This window comes from Perca fluviatilis, chromosome 13, assembly GCF_010015445.1.
Source record: "Perca fluviatilis chromosome 13, GENO_Pfluv_1.0, whole genome shotgun sequence".
Classification (NCBI taxonomy): domain Eukaryota; kingdom Metazoa; phylum Chordata; class Actinopteri; order Perciformes; family Percidae; genus Perca; species Perca fluviatilis.
The window spans coordinates 18,790,123-18,811,764 of NC_053124.1; the positions used below are offsets into that span (position 1 = coordinate 18,790,123).

General features: G+C 42.3%; 2 protein-coding genes across 6 annotated transcripts in view; one reads left to right on the top strand and one right to left on the bottom strand.

Moving 5' to 3' along the window:
- Positions 1-5,447, top strand: part of dtnbp1b (dystrobrevin binding protein 1b) — a 43,433-nt gene extending 37,986 nt beyond the window's left edge. For all 4 annotated transcript variants that reach the window (XM_039820632.1, XM_039820631.1, XM_039820633.1 and 1 more), the window contains exon 4: positions 4,301-5,447. In XM_039820632.1, coding sequence (XP_039676566.1) covers positions 4,301-4,626 — 326 coding nt within the window. In that variant the 3' untranslated portion in view covers positions 4,627-5,447. The remainder of the gene's footprint in view (positions 1-4,300) is intronic.
- Positions 5,448-10,438: 4,991 nt separating this feature from the next.
- Positions 10,439-21,642, bottom strand: part of jarid2b (jumonji, AT rich interactive domain 2b) — a 117,645-nt gene continuing 106,441 nt past the window's right edge. The window contains exons 7-18 of one of the 2 annotated variants that reach the window (XM_039820635.1): positions 20,037-21,483; positions 18,206-18,756; positions 15,453-15,545; positions 15,041-15,159; positions 14,812-14,882; positions 14,499-14,613; positions 14,176-14,281; positions 13,887-14,069; positions 12,845-12,975; positions 11,614-11,800; positions 11,207-11,314; positions 10,439-10,953 (exon numbers count right to left, since the gene is read on the bottom strand). In XM_039820635.1, coding sequence (XP_039676569.1) covers positions 10,732-10,953; positions 11,207-11,314; positions 11,614-11,800; positions 12,845-12,975; positions 13,887-14,069; positions 14,176-14,281; positions 14,499-14,613; positions 14,812-14,882; positions 15,041-15,159; positions 15,453-15,545; positions 18,206-18,756; positions 20,037-21,483 — 3,333 coding nt within the window. In that variant the 3' untranslated portion in view covers positions 10,439-10,731. Of the gene's footprint in view, positions 10,954-11,206; positions 11,315-11,613; positions 11,801-12,064; positions 12,299-12,844; positions 12,976-13,886; positions 14,070-14,175; positions 14,282-14,498; positions 14,614-14,811; positions 14,883-15,040; positions 15,160-15,452; positions 15,546-18,205; positions 18,757-20,036; positions 21,484-21,642 lie in introns of those variants that run through there. The other variant, XM_039820636.1, reaches the window with a different exon arrangement.

A 21,642-nucleotide genomic window follows, 5' to 3' on the forward strand; every position in this document is an offset into this window, starting at 1 on the left:
CGCACATGCACACAAACACACAAAAACACAGATGTTTGATGTTTGCAAGTCTCTAGGTTTTGACATAAATGCAGATATAAATGTAATAAAAAAAAATATATATATATATATATAAAATATATAAATAAAAATAAACATTTATATATATATAATATATATAAATATAAATAATTATCGATTTTCAAATATTGCACCTGTCAATACAGAATGAAATATTCTTTAGCCTATTTTGCCGTCAATACTGACGATGTTGTCTATGCTGTAATGAAATTAGTATATATTTATGTTTAACATGAAATATACTACTGCTTGAGTGCAGTAAATTTCCATAACTCTCTCCCCATATGTCGAACAAGGGTGATCCAAATCACGTGACTTTTTTCTAGTGTAAACTGGACACTTTCAAGTCTACACTTCGAGTTTGCAACGATGGACGACGGCAGGTTAAGAGCCACGTCAGACACGTTTCTGGCGTGCAAAGACATAGAAAATGCCACGCAGCCGCCAAGCAACTGACACGCAACAGAAACGCCACGCTCACGCCACGCAGCCAGTGTGCAGGAGCCCTTACTAAATGACCTACCAAGATTCTAGACTAAGTCATTCTTACTTTACAGTTAAAAACAGACTTTCGTGGAATGGTGCACACTGACATTGAGAAATCTGGAAATGTAGTTTTTATATGTTGAAACTGGTGTGTGAAACTTAAATGTAACATGATTTTTGATTGGATGGTATTTGAAATTCATATATTTAACATAATTTATTTAACAGAATTGCATATTTACAGCTCTAACAGCAAATTATAAAACCGATAAGCCAATTTTACTTTTTATTTTTTATTGAATCATTTATTTGATGTTATATGGACTGAATGTGGGAGAAAACCGGAGTACCCGGGGTAAACCCAAACATACCACCACAGTAGACAAGACACAAACACAGACCCAAACCCTCACCTTCTAGCTGTGAGCTCCCACTGTTGACCACTGAGGTGGTGCTGAGAGCTCGGGTCCTGCCCTCCATCTAGGTGGCCTCCTGCTCCACTGGTCTCTGTATCTTTAAGGACAGGGGCCGGTGGAGGAGACTGTAACCTGGATGTGAGGCAGGACTGAAGCCCTTTACTGCTATGTAGGGAGGGATGCACCGAATCCCGTATTCGGCTTCGGCCGAATATTGGGTTTCTGCTGAATCGTAGAATGAATTAATTGAATGAAAAATACACTGCTGCAGAATCTTAATCAGTGGATTCGGTATTTGGCTGAACCCCAAAAATCTGGATTCGGTGCATCCCTACTGCTAGTGTTTTTTTTTTTTATATTTACTGAATATGGGAGAAACACTCGGAGCGCCCGGAGAAAACCTTAATGTAGCAGACACACCACGTTTCACTTAAATACAACCAACCCTGTCTCTACATCCGCAGATGTTGGAGATGGCTTTGCCCACAAATGAGAAGAACCTGGAGATGGTGCTAAACTTTTTTGGTGGCGTCATCAGGTGATCTTTGACTAAGGAGGCAATACAGTTTATCAGTGCTGGTTCCTCTAGATGCCTGGAGACCAGCACCTTGTCTGCACTGCCCCACTTCTTACACAAGTCCTGGAGGATGGCCTTGAAAAGGTTTTGAAAGGTCTTCCAGCTGGTATCAAAATCTACACCCTTGACTCTGGCCCACGTTCTTTCAAATAGACGGCTAACGGTCCCCTTTGGGTTTCCAGTGGTCCATCTCACTTTTGCTTTCCTTAATATTTGCGAAACCAGCTTCTCTGTGAATACTGTCACAGACATTTTTCTAATTTTATCCTGTGCCGTTGCATCCTGTGTAGGTGCGCTACGTGTCTCCTCACATACTGAGCGAGACGCCGCAGCAGTTGCCATGGGCTTCTTGACAATGTGGCCCTTTGGCAACTGTGTTGTTGCCAGGGACTGATTTTTTAATATGGTGTTTAACACCTTTTCACTGTGGCCATCTATTTGGGTGTTCAGCCATCACCCCATCAGTCCCAGGAAATTCCACACTTTGTTCTTTATGTCAGCGTACATGTGAGCATGTGAATGAGGAACAATCACGCTACTGCATGACCTCCTTCTCATCTCGGGTGCCATCCCATGGATGAGGTCCTTGTAGAGGATGTCGGTAAGTTTCTGTGTGAATAACATCCTTTTACCGAGGGACACGTTTTTGAACTTGGGAATCAAATTAACCACATCTCCAACTTGTGGTTTTTTACTGTCTGTTGTCTGAAGCAGAGCGTCAAAGCTCTTTATGGCTTCCTGCATTGCGTGCTTAGTTTCAATATTGGAGGCCTTTGTTGAATTTGGTCCTCAGATCCTTCAATATACAATGAAACCAAGCTTTGGCCAAGCGCATTGCAAAAAAGGTCTTGATCTTGCTCTCTATTGCTTTTATGAACTATTTGAGCATCTTTTGACATGTTGTCCCTGCAAGCAAACTCTTAATTTGAGTAATTGACCGAGAAATGTCTTCAGCAACATTTTCAATATCCCGAGCGCATTCATGTTGCAGCAGCTCATACTTAAGAGTCTGGCACTTCATCCAAAAGAGGATTAATGGTCATAGTCACCTCCTCCACGAGTATTTCTTCAACAGCTGTTAATGTTGAAATCTCAATAACACTGTCCTGTGGTGAGATGCCCCCTGGGATTTCTGCTTCCACACTTGAGACTGGTGAGTGAGTGCAGTCATCAGTGTCTTCTGGCTCCATATCTTCTGTCTCATGTTTTCTGATTCAGTGTCTTCCGGCTTCACATCTCCTGTCTGACCTGTTGTCTCCCTTCGTCTGAACGGTATCTTCTGAAACCTCCGGCATTTCTTCTGTCTGTGATAGTTCTGTTAGACATAATAATTTTAAAATCCAACTGTGTTGGTCTTTGTTCCGTGAATGTTAATGTACCAGCACTGTGTGTAAAACAAGTATGCTATTTTGTGAGCCAAGGACTCTTACATTTTTTGCAGTGTTATCGAAAGAGGTATTAACCCTCCTATTGTCCTCGGGTCAAGTCTGACCCCTTTTGAAAGTTTTCTATATCAGTTTCTTTCAACAAAATTGCCCAAAAATAACATGGATGGTTCAACGCAGCGCTCTTCTCAATTAAAATGTTTTAAAAAAAATGTCAAAGAATGTTGACTAAAATTGACATAAAAGAGAAAATGCTGAAAAAAGTGACTAATGGCATTGAAAGCATAAACAAAACAGCAGAATAAAGCTTTGAAAAAAAACACCAAACAACAAGGCACTAACAATGTTTTAAAAAGCAACACAAATGTAAAAAAAACCCATCAAAAATGTTGAAAAAAGCATCGAAAAATGTGTTGAAAAAAGTGTTGATTTTCAACACAAGGTATTAAGTAGCCTACACAATTGTTTTGTGAGAACAAGTAAGTGATGAGAACCTTTTTCCAGCTCCGCAGATATAAATGGAATGAATTTCCTTTATATAGTCCTATAAAGAAAGTTGTATTACATCACAAAGGATCAAGCCTTTTAGAATCTAGTGACAGAGATCAAAGCTCCACCCACCCAACAACAAGAACTGCAGCTAATTAACTGTGGCAGGTTTCTAAAACTGGCAACATTCTGATGGATTTTTAAAAACCAACTCCCCACAGCTGATAAAAACTATCTATTGTTGGGATTGTCATCTCCAGACACACGCACGCACATACACACACACACACACACACACACACACACACAAAGTTAAGTACCTGAACTACATCCACTACTACATACATAACTCATACATCATACAACACTTAATTACTGAAGTGGAGTAACTTTCTACAGCTAATTCATATCAAAGAATGCATTGAAGCAGAAATATGTGTCTCCTAAGATTGACAGGAACAGTGTTTAGGCACGATACACCAACACCATCTGTCCACATCTGCTTGGAAAAATTCAGTCAACACAGCATTTAACTGACAGCTTCATCTTCATCTAAAAATAAATTGATGCAATTAAATCTCTTAGACATATTAATTAAATCTCTTAGACATAGGCAACTGAACTGGGAAAATCCTAAATTTAAACAAAACCTATGAAGGAATTCCAACAATTATAATGTTACCCTCCCTTTAGTTGCAGCTGTTTGTCTAAGATAGTTATACAATTGCTTGTTTGTTTTTTCTAAGAGAAAATTGTTCAATTCCTCAATGACTAGATGAGTATACCACTGCAGCATTACTTATCCAACTACCTACCACCCTCTCAACCTTTCCTGGTTATGTGACCTTTTTTCAAACCGTTATCTAAGTGACTCCTTTTTCTCCCAGGTCCAGATGTTGAGTCCTTCACCACAGAGATCAGCCTCCAGGTTCCTACCCAGGCTGAGCTACGCCACAAGCTTTCTTCCCTTTCATCCACCTGCACCGACTCAGCCAGCCAGGACACAGAGGCCGGGGAGGAGGACGAGGACGAGGAGGAGGACGAGGAGACTGAGCAAGGAGAAGGTGGAGGTGTTGGAGGAAGGAGGAGAAGGGCCCCCGTGGTGGTGACCCTGGACGAAGAGGAAGTGCACCCAGATACAGCGTTGGTGGACGGGGTGGACCAAGAGGACCAGACCAGCAAAGACAGTGAGGCGAGCAGGCCGAAGGTTTGAGGACACATGGACTGAATTTAAACACACGCACACACACACAGCTGTAAAATCAAACTTTGATTATTAACAATATTGGCTTCCATCTCAAATTTTCATACTGAAGAAAAACATGTAAAAGAAACGACACTGAGGTTGCACTAACTGCCACATGACCTTGCCTTAAAACCACTGATGTGAGTATTCAATTCTAATTGAATTCTATAAAATAGGTCAGAGTTCCTTTTAGCATCATAGCATTGAATGGCTTAATGTGCACATAAATAGTTTGAAATTATTCAGAGGAAGCTCTAATATTCTGTTTTTGTGTTTGTGCATGTTGAGACCAGGAGAGGCCTGTTACTAACAAGTGATGGGGAAGTACCAGTATATACTAAAATAATCCATGTGTCCATTTTGCGGTTCTTTGTTTTCATGTTTTCATGCTAACACTTACATATTCATTAAACTGCAGCTGTTGAGCATTACTACAATATATTTGTTGGAGACTGGTGAAACTTTTGCAGAATATGAATATATGATGGTGTTTCGTACCAAATACTTACCAAACATAAAAGGCTATCTCCTGCTCTGTCAGGTTTAAGGCATTTTCATTTTAAAACTATAATTTAATTTATACACAAAAAAAGGAACCAAAAAAGCAAGGCAAGCTCTCACCTTTGACATTTCTTTTGAGACAATTCTGTAGTTGAGATGTGAGTATAGGATTTATCTTGTTAATAACATGTAAAGTTCCCGGGAGAGAAGAGCAGGAAAAACATGGCACAATGTTGTGTTGTTTGTGGCCAGGCCATATAAGTAAAACATGTTTTTAAAGAGAAAAAGTAAGTCTTCTTTGAACTGCATGTTGTCACCCCCCATTGCCTCTTGTTGTATCTAGCCATGCAGATAGTATTATTTGCCCAGGTTTTGACATATTTGTCGTCAGAAAGTTCTGCTGCTGAATATCGTTTTCAATGCTTAAAGCATTACCCGATAATCGGCCGTTGGACAATCTGGCGAGTCTGTTCAGTGTGTTCCGTACGGCGTCCGTCTGAGGAGCCGTCTGCCTTCATTTTGGCCGACCTGACATGTTCAGTCGGAGACGGGGCAGTCGGGACTCACCCGGAAATGGCGAGCGGAATGAGCGTGACTGCAACTGCATGGCCTATTTCTCACTGAAAATGTTTTCAGAAACATGTTTCAGTGAACTATTTTAGTACAATATGAGATCGTATTCTGAACAAGCCGCCATGACAGTCTGGCTTTGAATTTCCGGAGAAAACAAACCCATGTGACGCGTTCGTCCAATCAGCTGCCAGTTTTAATTTTTTGGCCGACAATACAGATTAGGGTCGCCTGCTGTTATGGAGACGTATTACGTCTCGTCTCTTTGGTGTGTTCTGTGGCACTTTTTGGACCAACTCCGGGAGACTGATCAGTCCGACCAGTTTTCTACCAATGGTTGGCTGTCTGGTTGGTGTGTAACTGCTTTTAAAGGACTTTTTGTTTAACAGCAACTTACAATACATGCTGAATAATTCACAGACCTCTCTGTCACAGGAACTATTTCTCTGATATCTCAAAACCTGGACTAAGAAAGCCTAGCATAACTAGATTGTTTTTTCGTAATGTGGGTGCAGTGACCCTTTAATATAGCAAATGCTAAATAATTAGCACAGAGCACTTGATAAAAGATCTGCAGGGGGCACACAGATGCATTTTTAATGACTTTATGGATAAGCAAACCCCCAAAGCTTGTTTCATTTATTTAACTGGTTTATGAGCCAGACTCTGCAATATTTTAAATGTAAACAACAAATTTGAAAATACTTATTTTGCCAGTGGCTTTAATAAACATGGCGTAATAAGTCCCCTGGCAGTGGGTTCTACACCACATAGCCTAGTACTGTATAGCTGAGAGACGTTCAGGTACCATAAAATCAATGATTTAACACACACACACACACACACACACACACACACACAGGAGAGTTACCCATTGCCATTCCTTTGACCAATAATATTTGGGCGAACTTCTCCTTTTGAACGAGGACCAAATCCCTGTTTGGACTGCGTGCTAAGGTTAAACTTTATCCAGATCTCTTTTGTATATTTGTGTGATGTGACAGCATTACTCCTTCCTTACTTTCTTATTTTCCCCTGCCTACAGTTTCTGACTTGTTGGTAATAAATGTTTCTCCCCCAGCATTGTTTAATTTTCATCCGAGCATTTCAGGAACAAGTTAAAGAATGACATGTGAGCAGGATTTAGCGTTTCTCCCCTGTGTGCTCCCTCTTGATTTACAGTACAGTCCTGCCTGAGCTCTTTACAAATGGAAAGCTGACATGTCGAAGGAATGGATAGGGAATGGATAGGTAAAATAGAGAAAGCTTCGAAATACAGTGGCTTTCTATATATATATATTCATTATTACAGTTAAATGGGTTTTAACTAGGGTGCCTCTGCAAATTGGAAATTAAACTGGAATTAAAATGGCTGTTGAGTATGTGATGAGAATAATAAAAAAAAAAAAAAAAGATACATATAATTTGATTGTTGGTTCCAGCTCGGAGGAGGTTTCCGGAATCAAGTTTAGAACGCCAACACAAAGAACGCGGAAGGTGAGGGGCATCCGGCCGAAAACGAGGGACAACGGAACAATCCCGTAAATGAAACATCGTCGGTATAGACTATGCCGAGAGTAAATGACATTTGAAGACTAAGAGCAGATGTGTTGGTTCATTGTGAATAGTAAATTGCTGGTGTTGATGCCTGACAGTCATTCCATTGCATTGTAATTAAGGTTATGAGGAACTGCAGGAACCCCAACAGTTTTGCGTACAATTTGCGGCATGTTAACAGAGTAATAAGCTCTGGGTTAAATTAACACAATGGCCCCTCATAGTATATCCCACAACTACTGCTGCTTATTGCGGAACTTGATAATATCATATGGCCTGTTTGCACCTTTTGCCTAGAGAAAGCAATTTCAGACATCTATAACTCAAGACAATTCACAGGCCTCACTGTCAACAGTTTGAATTGAAACAACATTCTACCAAATAAATGGTTCCAATAAAGACTGCTGACAGTTAGGTCTGTGGATTATCTGCATGGCTAAATAAGGGCTACAACTAATGACTTTCGTAATTAATTGGTTGATTAATCCATAACATGTAAAAAATAAATGTCCATCACACATTCCCAGAGCCCAAAGTGACATCATCAAATTCCTTGTTTTGTCTGACCAACAGTCTAAAACTCCCAAAAATATACAGTCGACTGTAAAAGAGGACTGAGAAAACCCATCACATTTAATTTTCTGTCATTTATCATTTCAGCTCCAGGCTAGATCCCACTGGAGCAGGAGCAGGGGTTTTCAAAGTCAGACTGTGAGCTTCGTCTGAGGGGAGGCCCTTAGAGGCGCCCCATCAGCCTCCCTGAGTTTACTTGCTTAGTTTCGCTTAATTCCTGGATGCGTATGGGATCATAATCACTTTGTTAAAATAGAACTGTTCGAATAACTTCTGACTACACCAAATACATAAAAATATCTGTACAAAGGCAAGATTTCTGACTCTGGGAAAGTGGACTACTGCATCTCTGAACTATCACTTTAACCAAACCACACACATTTAGGCTATTCTGTGTGATCTTTTGATAACCAATGTAATATTTTTTCACTTCCATTTACTGAGCCTCTCCTAAAACAGTTTATAGGTCCCACTTTGAAAACCTCTGCAAAAAGAATAGTTTGGTACAACGGCCCTTTAATGTTACTAGACTCAACCAGATAAGAACTTCAAATCTAAATTATGAAGCTGTTAAAACCTTTTGCACACAAAGAGACACAAGCAGGTTGCAAAGGAATGACAGTGAATTGTCGTAAGTTTTTATTAAACCTTAAGTACAAACTGCAAAAGTAAAAACTGTCAATATAACCAACATGAGACACTCTTTCTGAGTGGAGGGAAAGGCCGAGATGCGGCACTAATAAATTAAGTCACCAGAGACCCCACTGTGAGCAAGTAGTTTATACTGTAGAAAATGGAAGAAACAAACACAAAAAAAAATGAAAAACAAAATCCCATCAGAATAAAATATATTGTAAGGCCATAAAAACTTGACAACCACTGTTTTATGTTGAAAACACCCAACTTGGTATTTCATTAAATAGTCCTAAAACAGTTCAGTCTTCTGTGAGGGACGACAACCAACAAACTGGATTATAGGATTTTTCCTTGACAGTCACCACTGGCAAGCTCAGTGCAACATGAGTAGCTACTACATTTTTGTTGAATTTTCAGTAATGAAAATGTAAAAACCCATTTTTTTAAACATTTTTTTTCCCTTTTCTTTAAAAAAGTAAAGCTAAACAAACAAAACTAGGTTGAGGGGGGCAGTTGTTGGCTACTCAATATCTTCTTTCTTGGTGATATAAGCAGCACTTAAATTTTTTATACATGTTTACCAGAGCAACCCTGTAAGCGTCAAACTCACATGGATGAAGAAAGGGAAATGTAAGGCTTTTTCTTCATCAACCACTCTCCTCTGGAACTTTTTCTCTTCTCTATTCCTTCCTTCCTTCCTTTCTCACTTCCTTAACCCCAGAAAAAGGCTCAAGTATTTAAAGAAATTTACAGGATTATGTACAAAAAAGTTGATGTTTTGTTTGTGTTGGACTTTTTCCTCTCATTAAAAATCACTCATAATATATCTGGAAAAGGGAAAAAAGCAAAAGCCAAAAAACAAAGGACAATTAAAAAAAAAACGAAAAAAAAAAAACTTGGATTTCACATTTTATACTCTTTGACTAGTGGCTCTACTTGAGATAACACATCAGACCAACAAAGTAAAAAACACAAAATAATAATTATAATATAATATAATAATTAATGTTTACTGGTACAGATGAAACAAGAGGACTGGAAGAATGGAATGTTAACACGATTGCACATCTAGAACCAGAAAAGCCTGAAAGCCTTTCTGCCCTGTGGGGTGGGGGTGCGTGAGCTAGCTGTTAGCCGATAGCAGGCGCTAACCCCCAGATTTTTTTATTTTTGTTTTATACAGTAATTATAACCAACAGCACCAATAAAATGGATCTCCTCGCCACGTATCAGGCACAGTTTTCACTTGCTAGCGAAGGAGGGATCCCTCCATACTACCAGGAAGTGAGTTGAGCGGTGACCTTTCACAGGTCAAGCAGCTGTAGTTCTGCCCCCCTCTCATATCCACCAACGAACAGAAACATCCACAATGACAAAAAAATAAAATACACAGAAGACTTCTTGCAAATAAACTAGCAAAAAACAAAGCTAAAATTCAAAATAGGACTTGAAAAATAATCAACCAACAAACCGACGTCTGTCTTTCAAGTTTTTACCTCGCGGCACCAACCCCCCCCCTCCCCCTCCCCCTCCCCCCATTTTGAAAAATAAAACAATGCAGGAGATGCATCAAAAAAGAATACAATTGTTAAAAAAGGACTCTTCCTCCTCAAACCAAGGACAGAGAGAAACTTTGGGTAACTACTTGATGTCATTTTCATTTCACAAAACTGGAGAGAGAAAACAAATGGCCGCCTTTCCCCCATTTGTCCCATGTTCACAGTTGTGTGACGCATGATGAGAAGGGACGGGGTTCAGTCTCAGGGGACGAGATGAGGGCAGGAAAGAGTGATGCAAGAAGAAGGTAACAAATGCAACCCATTTCAGTTAAGGGAAGATGGAGGTAAAGGGTAAAACCGGGCCCATCAAGTCTTCTTGTGAACGTTACACTTAATGCTTGTAATGTTGTAAAGGACGACTTAAGGAGCGACGGGGGTGGGGTGGGGTGAATCATCCAGAATAAAAACAAATTCTTCTTTCACACTAGTGCAAAAAAGACATCTTGCTTTTCTTTTTCTCTTTTTTATAAACAAGCCTGTCATACTAAGGGGGAGGTGAATATTTTTTTTTTGGGGGGGGGAACTGAGGTCAGGTAAGGGGATTTTCAAAGCTCAAAAAACAATCTTAAAAACCATGTGGTGGAGGAGGGATTGATAGTGATCCTGCCTAATGTAAAACAAATGGGGCCGTTTGGGAGTGCACAGCCTACTGGGGGGTGATATTGTGGCGTCCCTCTCAGGACACAGCAGCGGCCTTGGGAATGTGGCTGGAGGACAGGCGTGCCAGGGACACTTCCACGGTGGTGCGCTTTCGGGGGCCACGCTTGGCCGGCGATGCTTTGGCGGGGCTTAAGCCGTGGCAGGGGTCCCCCCCTACTGCACTGACGACGACTCCACCACCTCCGTTCTTTAACAGGGCCCGGCCACACACCTGGTTCACCAAACTGTTGATTTGCTCCTAATTGGAAAGCACAGAAGTAATACAGATTAAAAATTGAACCCATTAATATGTTTTTGTCTTTTCATAAATCACCTTCTCTTACATAATTTGCTCATCATTAACCTATTCACACATTGTAGGAATTACAGCATGAACACAGTCATGCTGAATAATCTACTTCCAGGACCAGTGTAAACCGAGCTGATGTCTCCCCCATCTGGACAGAGAGAGAACTGAACCACAGCAGAAACAAGTGGGGGGGGCAGCTCACCTCATCATATCGGTACATCATCTTAAGGCCTCTGCAGGACTTGTGCTTCTCCACGTAACGCAGGGCACACTCCAGACAGAAGACCACATTATCAGTTTCCTGAACCACCTGCACAGACAGAAACCGAGCCAGAGACTCAATTTACAAGACTTATTACTGAGAAACCTGACAAGTCATTTAAACGTCTTCCACTCCACCGGCAAAGTAGTATTTTTTAATGAGATAACAATATCATGGCTTTCAATTCGATAACATTATAACATTTCATTATTTGGTTGATATACTTTGGTTTAGATCATTTGGAAATATTGGGCCATAAAAAGCACAAGATGTGTTCTTATCAGTGTGCAAAAGTCCTTGTATCTTACAACCACAGTGTGTTAAACTCGTGTGCCCTCTGCTCTCACCATGGACAGGTAGCAGAGATGCTGACAGATCTGGCAGCGTCTCTCCGAGGACTCCAGTGTCAGCCATTTCCCGCGGGGCTTCTTGCGTCCCTCACCGGGCCCGAGGCTGCCGTCATGTGTGCCGTAGCGGGCAGAGGAAAGCAAACCTGCCTTGTACAGTTCCTGCCGTTGGCGCATCTCTATGTTCCTTTTGTTGGACAAGAAAGATGCATGTTAAGTTAGAGGCATTCAGTGTAAAAAGCAATTCGCCCTCCTTCCACTCCCAACTCTTGATCACAAATCAGGCATACACAGATTTGTATAAAATAATGGAACAGATAAAAGTGTTTGTGCTTGATACTTACCTAAGACTTGAGTCTAAGAAGTGACCAAAACGGTTCGTCATAATGGGTAAGGTAATGTTTTTTTCACAAACTCCAGCACACTTCTAAAACTACTTTTGTTAAACTAGTTAATTTAACAGTAATTTTTTTTTTTTTTTTTTTTTTTTTTTTTAAGTACAATCATGATATACATTCTACTTAGATATTATTGTAGCTGAACTTGTGACTTTAAAAATACTGCTTACATTTGTTTAAAATCAGAGCATGCCAAACTCATCTGTGTCTGAAAATACCCTCAGACCCCAGAGGGTTAGTTGGATGCCTTTTATTGCTCTGCGAAAATATGAGTAGTCGGACATCCTCTAATGAAGAAGAATGGTATTTGCAAAGGATAAAAGTTATTGAGATCAAATAACACACAGGAATAGAAAATACAGTATGAATATACCCTTAATGCAACATTTTAATGCAACATTTTAATGCAACATATTCTATAGTTCAGAATAGTAGTAGTATTTGTGTATATATATATATATATATATGTGTAAATTAGGGATGCACTGAATCCAGATTTTTGGGGTTCAGCCGAATACCGAATCCACTGGTTAAGATTCTGCTGAATCCGAAACCGAATACCGAATCCTACTCCTATCCTCAGTCCATTAACACAGTTTAATGAGGTAAACAACGTCCACAGCCTCTAAAATAGTTAAATGTAACAACTTAAACTTTAATTCACACGCTCTTTTCACATCGTAGGAAAGTACATCGCTATCGCCAGATGAGTGACAACCATCTGAAACCAAACACCGTCAAAAAGCCCAATATTCGGCCGAATCCGAAGCCTGGATTCTGGTGCATCCCTAGTGTAAATACGAGTATATGCTAGGACCACTGCTGCTTCCTACCTGAGGTCTTTGAGTAGGGCGGAGATAGTGGTGAGGAGAAGGCCATTGTCCCTCTTGGATTCGGCTGTGGCAATCTGGTACAGTAGCTTCTCCATGGAAAAAGGTTTGGCTATACGACGACATTTCAGGTCCTGCACACAAAATTAGAACAGATTAAAATGATGGTTCTCATTAAATCCCTAACAGACTGTTTCAATATGTTTTATTGTGTAATATTTTCTCATCATCTGAAAGACAGCACCTTTCCCCAACACACATCTAAATACAGATATTTTAACTCTGTGAAGTAAGAGTACAGCAAGTTGACTGATACTTCAACCATGCTAATAATGTCCTTCAGTGTGTAATACTGAAATAGTTTGCAGTAACCACAGACCACAGACTCTGTACACTCAGATCAGTATTTTTTGTCCTTCCTGTTCCTCATTCTTAAGTAAAAGATGTTCACCACTTGGAAGAAAATGTTTCAGGCAGTGCACCCAAATCCAGTACATTGTATAAATATCATATTACCCTTGAAAGCAATCTTTTCTGTGGCTATTATGATGGTATTGCCGATGGTATTTGTACTTCCATCCCCATAATGCCCATAATGACAGTAAGGAACATTATCTTCTCCTCTATTACTGTTATAATGAGGTCCAATGGTCCAAAGGCTTGCTCATGTTCACATAAAAAAATAAAATAAAAAAATCTAAATACACCCCCCCAGGATACTTACATCTGCAATTACTCCTTAAAGTTCAACACACTGGCTGGTTAGAGAATCAAGCTTTAAGTTTTAAATTAATTGACCCATTTCAGTTTCAATCAACTCCACATTACTCAGAGCTTTAACTGCCACAGGGTGGCAGTGTTGCAAGGCAAAATCAAACAAATACATCATATAAAATCTGTAATACAAAGGCAAAATATTCATTCCAAAGACCTCTAAGAAGCATTTTGATTTTATATTTATAAAAAATGTTCATCCCTTATTGTACATTTTGTTTTCCACTTGGCCTTTGTACTGATCTGCCCACCCAGTTATTTATATTCTGACCTTTGCGGCCTGGTAACCCAGGTTCATCCAGTGCGGTGTGGCAAAGTGCACCGTCTCTGACACGCTGTAGCCACAGCACACTTTAGAGACAAAGGCACCGGGGTAGCAGACCACAAACTGGCCGCTCCGCTGGACCGTACGGTAAACCGTGATGCCTTCGCGGCACAGCACCTCTGGAGAGATCTGGAAGATCAAGGAGGAGGAAGAGAAAAAGAGAACAGTGTTACATTTTTGAAACTGCATATTTCTTGTTAACAAATTCGTTTCAGAAAGTTTAGAAAACACTGACCATGATGTTCTTTTCCAACATTTCTAGTCCTGGGGTGCCGTTGGCCTGAAGCAGTGTATGGACCACCTTGTCCAGCTTAGCCTTCTCCTCAGCAGGGACAGAATACCTGTGGGACAAACACACATCAACAAACATGGAAAGATACATACATACATTCCTTCACATAAAAGGATCAGTTGGATTTACTCATTATGCAAACTATCCACAGAGAGGAGACGGTTATTTTTTCTATTGGTCCTCTTGGCTAATTAAGTATTTACGAGAGAGTTTTCAGTGTTATCATGTATACACTATATCAGTGATGATGAGAAAAAGAGCCTTACCAAATGCAATCAGCACCAGTGTGTAAGTAATCAATATATGGAAGGCGATTTTGGTCTCGAGACCAGCATGAGGTAGAAAAGACCATGCCAATGTTAAGCCAGGGAATGGTCACCCCTGGGGAGACAGATGGGTTTAAAGAAAGAGAAACAAGAACATACGTTATTACTAACTGCAAATTACACAGAAACAATGACATAGAATCTGAAGTGTTATTTATGCCCTATACATGCATTTTTCCTGTAGCAATTTGCAGCCAAATTATTCTTTCTTTGAGTTTGCTATTGAGTAGCTACAGCCTTTATATGTCCTTACCAGGCACAGCACCCAGATGCCTCAGAATGGATCCAGAGTTATTGGGGAGGACAGTTAGGTTCCATCCATGTCTGAGGAAAAGATGAGAGAAGTTGGACAGTGTTACTCCCAGATTCCACATCTGAGATTCATACCAGTGGCCTTCCGGTTAACAAGACTTGCAACAGAGGCAGATTATTTTGTGCAAACTTTAAAGAGAGTGCGGCGTTAAGTCCTATGAGCTACTTACTTTGAAAATGGCTCTGACTTTCCTGTGGGGAATCCGCTGCCATGTGTACTGGTGTCCACCTTCCCACAATGCACCGCCACATGGCTGTCTCTCTGCTCCACAATCCTCCAGTACTCTTCCTGGAAGAAGAAAGGAAGGAAAAACAAACAGTGAACGAATGCTGCAGGAAGTAGGATACAGGTTTCAGATGTTCCTCATATTCGGTTATGTCAGCTAACGAAACCAAGGTTGCTAGCTGAGGTCAATTGAAAAACAATAATACTTAATTTTTGAATGAGGTTTACATCAACATAGATAATAACAAACATCATCTGGAAGGGACTACATTTTAAGATGAGCTACGAGAAGCTATTGTAGACAATGTAGTTTACATTAAGTACAAGTTGTTTAATCAAGACGTTAGCGTGCTAACCTCAACCTCAGCAGCCCCTGGTTCCTTGTTAAAGCACATGGTCATGGTGTTCCGGGCTATCCTGAAGAAGTTAGTCAAAGACACTGATTTCCCCTGCAACAAAGAGGTATTAAACATTATGAGTCACAGGCGCAGCATGCTATAGACTTCACTCCATATATTTATGGTCTTCTCTCATGCTTAAACAACTGTAGGGAACATGAAACGAGAGTGGAGCGTGAATAAAACATGAGCCAAGAAAACATTGCTGTACATCAATGAACTGCGAGTTCTCCTATTTCCCACCACATGTTTGTATGAGTAAAAAAGTCAGAGGGAAAGCATTACGGTCAAAAGAATGTACATGCACAGACAAATGTATCAACTCTACACATTTGTGTATGTGTCTCTATACGACTCCACCTCTTTGCCTCCCTTACAAGCCACAGATACATTTCCCCTGGACTTGACCCCCTCTAGCATTGACACTCCTACAGAGAAGCTTGGAGGGCTACCATAAATCTGCTGGCTAAGACATTAAGGCCCTGCTGAAAGAGGACCTTGCAGATTCCTCATCCTCACAGTGACAATTTGTCTCTTTTCTTTTTTCCTTCTTAGATAATTCAGGTGTTTTCAAAAACTTAATTTTTTTGTAATAATTTGTATTATTAGTATTACAATAGCTACAGGGTTGTAAAATAAGGCAGCTAAATGATACAGTATAGTATTGACCCAGTAAGCAAGACTTTTAGTAAGTAGCAGCACTTATCTAAGCCTTTCCTGCTGTAATTAGAGTTAATTATACCCTTGACATGCACTTTGTTCTCTTGATAGAAAAAGTGAAATATAACCTCCTCTTGGGGGCCACTCCTGATGAAAAATGCATACAAATCTGAGCTGTGGAGAAAAGTGATGGGTCATATTTAGACAAGTATGTCCTGTCAGGATGGTGACAGACATTCACATGTCACTAGGCTGAATAGTTCTTCTATAATTCAGAGGTCTATGGACTGTACTGGGTCAAGCCTGTTGACAATATCTCAGTTCTTCAGAGGGAGGTCATATAGAGGGATTTAGTTACCAAAGGAACTGGGAGGGGGATGGGGGGTGGGGGGGAATCAAAATGGGATCCACATTAGAGATGGGTGGAGTATTGTGCGGTGTGAGAGCCAACACAGAACAAAGTTATCTTAATTACAGATTCACCCCATCAAGATGACAAAAAGCTCTTTGCAAATAAATATTGTGCATTAACAATAAGTACACAGTTTTTGTAAAAAAAACAAGTGTGTCATATGTGTTTGCACATGTGGATTTTTTTAACATACACAAAGAAGTGCAAGCCTTTGCACTGATGAACATGTTGGTGGGTAGAGGGGCTTGGCAGAGGGATTGGCAAAAGGACCAGGCATGATCGAGAAAGGCAGGGTCGGCAAGAGGACTGGAGATGTGTGGAAATAGCTTAGAGCAAATGCATGGGCTGAAGGAGAAAAACCATGGGGGTGGATTAAAGAAGCTAGAAAAGGCGGGGTTTAAAGGGGGCGGAGCAGGGGTGAGGGGAAGGGCTGGTTTGGGGCTGCCTTCTTTCTGACCTACATTTTAGCCAGCCAGAATCAACACAGCTGCCAACACACACACACACACACACATACACACACACACACACACACACACACACACACACACACACACCTGACCACCTTACCACACAGCTGCACAGACATATTAACAAAACCACGAGACATGCAAGGTACATCTTTGTACTCAACACCACAGTGACATTCTTCTAAGAGAAGCCCAGCCATAGTGTGTTGTAACCATTTATAGCATAGCTTAGCTCCTTCTGAAGATAGGGAGCATATTTTGTCACTTAACAGGCACAGAGATATCCAAAGACTCTAGTGTTTCATTTTAGTGGTGATACTATGACTAAGTGTAGGCCGTTTTCACCTCATGTGCGACTTTAGTCTTGATTCAGATAGTAGTGAGATAGCAAACATCTGGCTGAGCAACAATGTGGCCTTTGAAGACTGTGTTGACAATAAGCCACAAAAGGTCTGGAATTTAACACATAACCAAGACAATGTGCATATTGTAGTTAGTTAATGCATGCCATCATCAGCTTGTTAGATTGAAGGACTAAAACAAACCTGAAAATGGACAGCAACATAATAATACACAAAATAAATAAACAATGATATAGACAGACAGACAGACACATATATTCACACACACACACACACACACACACACACACACACACACACACACACACACACACACACACACACACACACACACACACACACACACACACACACACACACACACACACACACACATCCATCTTGTGACTTAACATTTTCTTACTGAGTAGTCTTTTCACAGACAAAAATGAAAACAAGGGTCACCATGATAAGGAGGCAGGCAGGCCAATGAGAGGGCAGGGAGGGGTACAGTGCCTTGCTCAAGAGCACCTTGGCAGTGCCCAGGAGGTGAACTGGCATCTCTCCAGCTACAAATCCACGCTCCGTACTTTGGTCCGTAAGGGGACTTGAACCAGCGACCCTCCGGTTCCCGACCAACTCCCTACGGACTGAGCTACTGCCACCCCCACCCATAATGGACTGACCCCGTGGTCGAAAAGAGTTAACTGTTAGTTAATGACTTAACTTAAGATCATAAAACCTCTTTTAGAAAGAAACACTCTTGCGCCTCTTGTCTGTATGGTTCAAATAAGTGGCATAAACAGCAACTGTCTCCCTCATCCTCACCTTGTTAATACATTTGTGCTGGTCACTGAGAACGCCCCTGTCCTCCTCGTCCTGCTGCTGTTGCTCCTCTCCATGCTGCCTGTCCTCTTTGCCTTGTTTTTCCTGAGCGAAGAGCCGGCGCCGGCCCGCTTTGACCTGAGCCTCCAGCTCCTTCAGATGGTGATACACTCCATTGGTGTGGTGGTTCCCTGTCGCCCCTCCCACTATCCCACCTACTAGCCCATTCTTGGGCTCATAGCGTGGCAGCACCAGTGCACAAGGTGCTGAGGAGTCCGAGAGTCCTTCCAGAGGGCCCCGGCGCAACTCCAGGTTCTTTTTCTCCTGCAGCACCTCGGCCTGCAGTCGCAAGCGCTCCTCGGCGCTGAGCGAGTCATAGGAGAGGATGTACTGGAGGTACGCTTCCTGCAGCTTTGCCAGCCGGTCCTGCGCTGACTTAGGGATGCGCAGAAGGTCAGCTAGCTTGGTCCACTTTTTCAGGTCCATCACTTGCTGCATGCCGCCCATGTCATTAATGAGCTGGAAAAAACGTGACAGGTCCACTTCACAGCCACCTGCGTGGAGCAGAAGAACACAGAGAAGATTGATTCAGGGGGAAAGTAAGGAGTGAGCTTAGTGTGGTTGTGACATTTCCAATAGGACTCAATGTGTCTCTTAGTAACTTCTGATTGATTTAACTCAATCAAAGGTGATATTGTCATCTTCAATAACAAAAAGTTTGGCCCACCCAACACTGCTATGTATGTGAACTATGTGCTGCATGTTTTCACTTAAATTAAAAATTTTGAAAAAAAAAAAAAAAAAACACAAATCAAATCAAGAATACTGCCATCTTGGAGAATCTGCAACTTTGGCTAAACATGCATTTCCGTTGAGCCCAGTTCATTTGATTTGAAACAGCCAATTGAGCCATCACCTTTCAAAATGATCTGACCGTCATTGTGCCAAACCGAGACACAAATTTTGTCAATTTAAAACTGATCTGCTGGGCACATTAAAGGAAGTCATTTGGAACCAGGGTATCCTGGCTGGCTGAAGCCACTCCACTGCGGCTCACTGGCTGCCAGGTCTCTCTGGCCAACAGCCGCATACCAAATGTTCTCACACTGGGCTAATCTGAATACAGTGGTATATAAAAGCAACAAACACAGCACTGCACTTGCACAACACTAGCCAGTGCAAAACTAATACAAATTTATAACTAAATGTGCATGGGGTGCATACATATACAGAAAACTCAGAGTGTCTGTCTAAACTGAGGCTCATAAAATGCTGATGTAATTGTGTGAAATGGAAGGTAAAAGACAATTTGGAGGAAATGTTTTTGTGGCCTGCCAGGCCCTTTGCCAAATTGTTCCAAATTGTTATTGTCATCTATAAACAGGAAGATAAAATTGGGCGGAATGCCACTGAAGCTTTCAGAGCACCATTGACACCAATAGAAATAGGAACATTTGTGATGCCTGCTCGACTTTATAGAGCCCAACAGGAGTAACAAAACACAGTTTAAAAGCTGCAGGATACTGAGTTTTTGTGTTACAATACATGATATTTTAATATACTGTATCTGTAACCTTTTCTTATCTTTACAATCAACAAAAACTGTGAAAGAGAAACTGTGTAGACAGGGCTGAGACGAGGCCTCAGTTTGGAACGGGGTGTCTGGGTTTAATTCACTCCCGTAAAATCGATAGCTCTGGTCCTCTGTGGCAGCCTGCAGGAATAAACCTGTGGCTTACTGCTTAGTTAATTCTATCAATTCAGAAAGAGTTTTGTAGACTAAATTGCCTTGTGCACATATACATATAGGTGTTCACCGGTTTGGCTCACTTACCAATGACAGGAGGCTCATCCATGGTAATGCCCTGAGATTTGAGGTGCTTGCGGATGCAGGCCAGCCGCTGCACGTTGGGGCCCCAGCGCCGGCCTAGCATGTGGACCCTCTGCACCTGTGTAACAAAACGCATCTCCTCGCTCAGCTTGCACTCTGGCCGCCAGTCGGGTGGCGGGGCCACGCGGCACATGCCAGCAACCTCGGCCTGTTCCCTCACCGCATCCAAGTACACCAGAGGGTCCTGGAACTCCCGCGGCACTGGCCGGAAGACAGGGGCTTCACCCAGAGCTGCCCAGCCATCTGGCCTGCTCCGCTGGCGCTCCCACTCCTTTTCCTGCTCACGTTCCTTCTGGCGCGCCATCTCTTTCTCATGCTCCCACTCCTTGTCACGATCAGTGGGCCGAAAAGCTGCTGGCCTGAGTCCGGGGTTATTGGTGGAAGTAAGCAGAGAGGAGGTGGTGGAGGAGGACACAGAGGTTTGTTGGGGGTCTGAGGTAGTGCTGGCACGACTGGGGTTCTGTGGCTGATTCTGGCCTGATGAGGGGGAAGAGGAGGAGGAGCTCCGACCGTGAGACCTGCTCTGCTGCTGCGCTTGTCGAATCAACATCAGCTTGCCGGCTGATGCCCGCTTGGGTCGCTGGTTTACCGGCTCCGCATTGGCTGCTGGTGTAGAAGGAGGCAGGGTTTGTTGAGGAGGGGGAGTGGGAGGTGGAAGTGGGGTAACAGGTGGAGTTTGTTTAGGAGAAGGGTGTGTGTCTGATTCATGTCCATTAGAAACTGGAGTGGTAGGGGTGGTGGTTTGTGTGGCAGCTTTCTCTTGATTGGCTGCCTTCTTGCTGCTGCTGCGTGTCTCCAGAGGTGTGGGTTGAAGCTTGGCCTTCTTGGCCTCAGTGCCAGTGGTTTTGGCTTTGTGATCAACAATCCCTGTCCCCACAGAATTGAGGACCACCTCCAGACGCCGCTTGGAGTTACGCAGTCCCTCTCGACCTGGGCACTCCCCCTGCTGACACTGTCTCTGCCCGTCCTCCCTGGTCAAGGTGTTGTGCCGCTGCCCATTTAGCCTGCCGTTGAGGCGGGCGCCGGCAGCCACGTTGTGCAGCCCATTGGATAATAGCACCTGTTTGCGGGTTTTTGCATTGCTGTGGTGGGCTGGTGCCGCTGCTTTTCCTGAGTTGGCCAGCCCATTGCTGGCTGCTGGCTGGCTGTGCTGATTGTGATTGTTCGCTGACGATGGTGTCGAGGCGGCGCTGTTGTGTTTGTTGCTGCTGCTGAGTTTGGTTTTCTTGCCCAGTTCTTTCTGTTTGGCTTTGGTGTAGGTGACGTGGCCCTTGGACACGGTGGCTGTGTATTTCTTCACAGTTTTGGACGGCAGTCGGAAGTCGCGGCTCTTTTTGGCACCGACAGCTTGTGCCGTGCCCGCCCGCGTCAGCCCATTCACTTTAGAGACCTGAGATCAACAGAAAAAGTGGGAGAGAGATAGTACACGTTAGAGGAGTAGGGTAAAGAATCTTATCACAATGCTGTGGATCAATCACGTATTTGAAGTAATTGGGGAATGTATTGGAAAACAAGAATCTTTGCTTGAAAGGAAAGCAGGTTGTAAGCT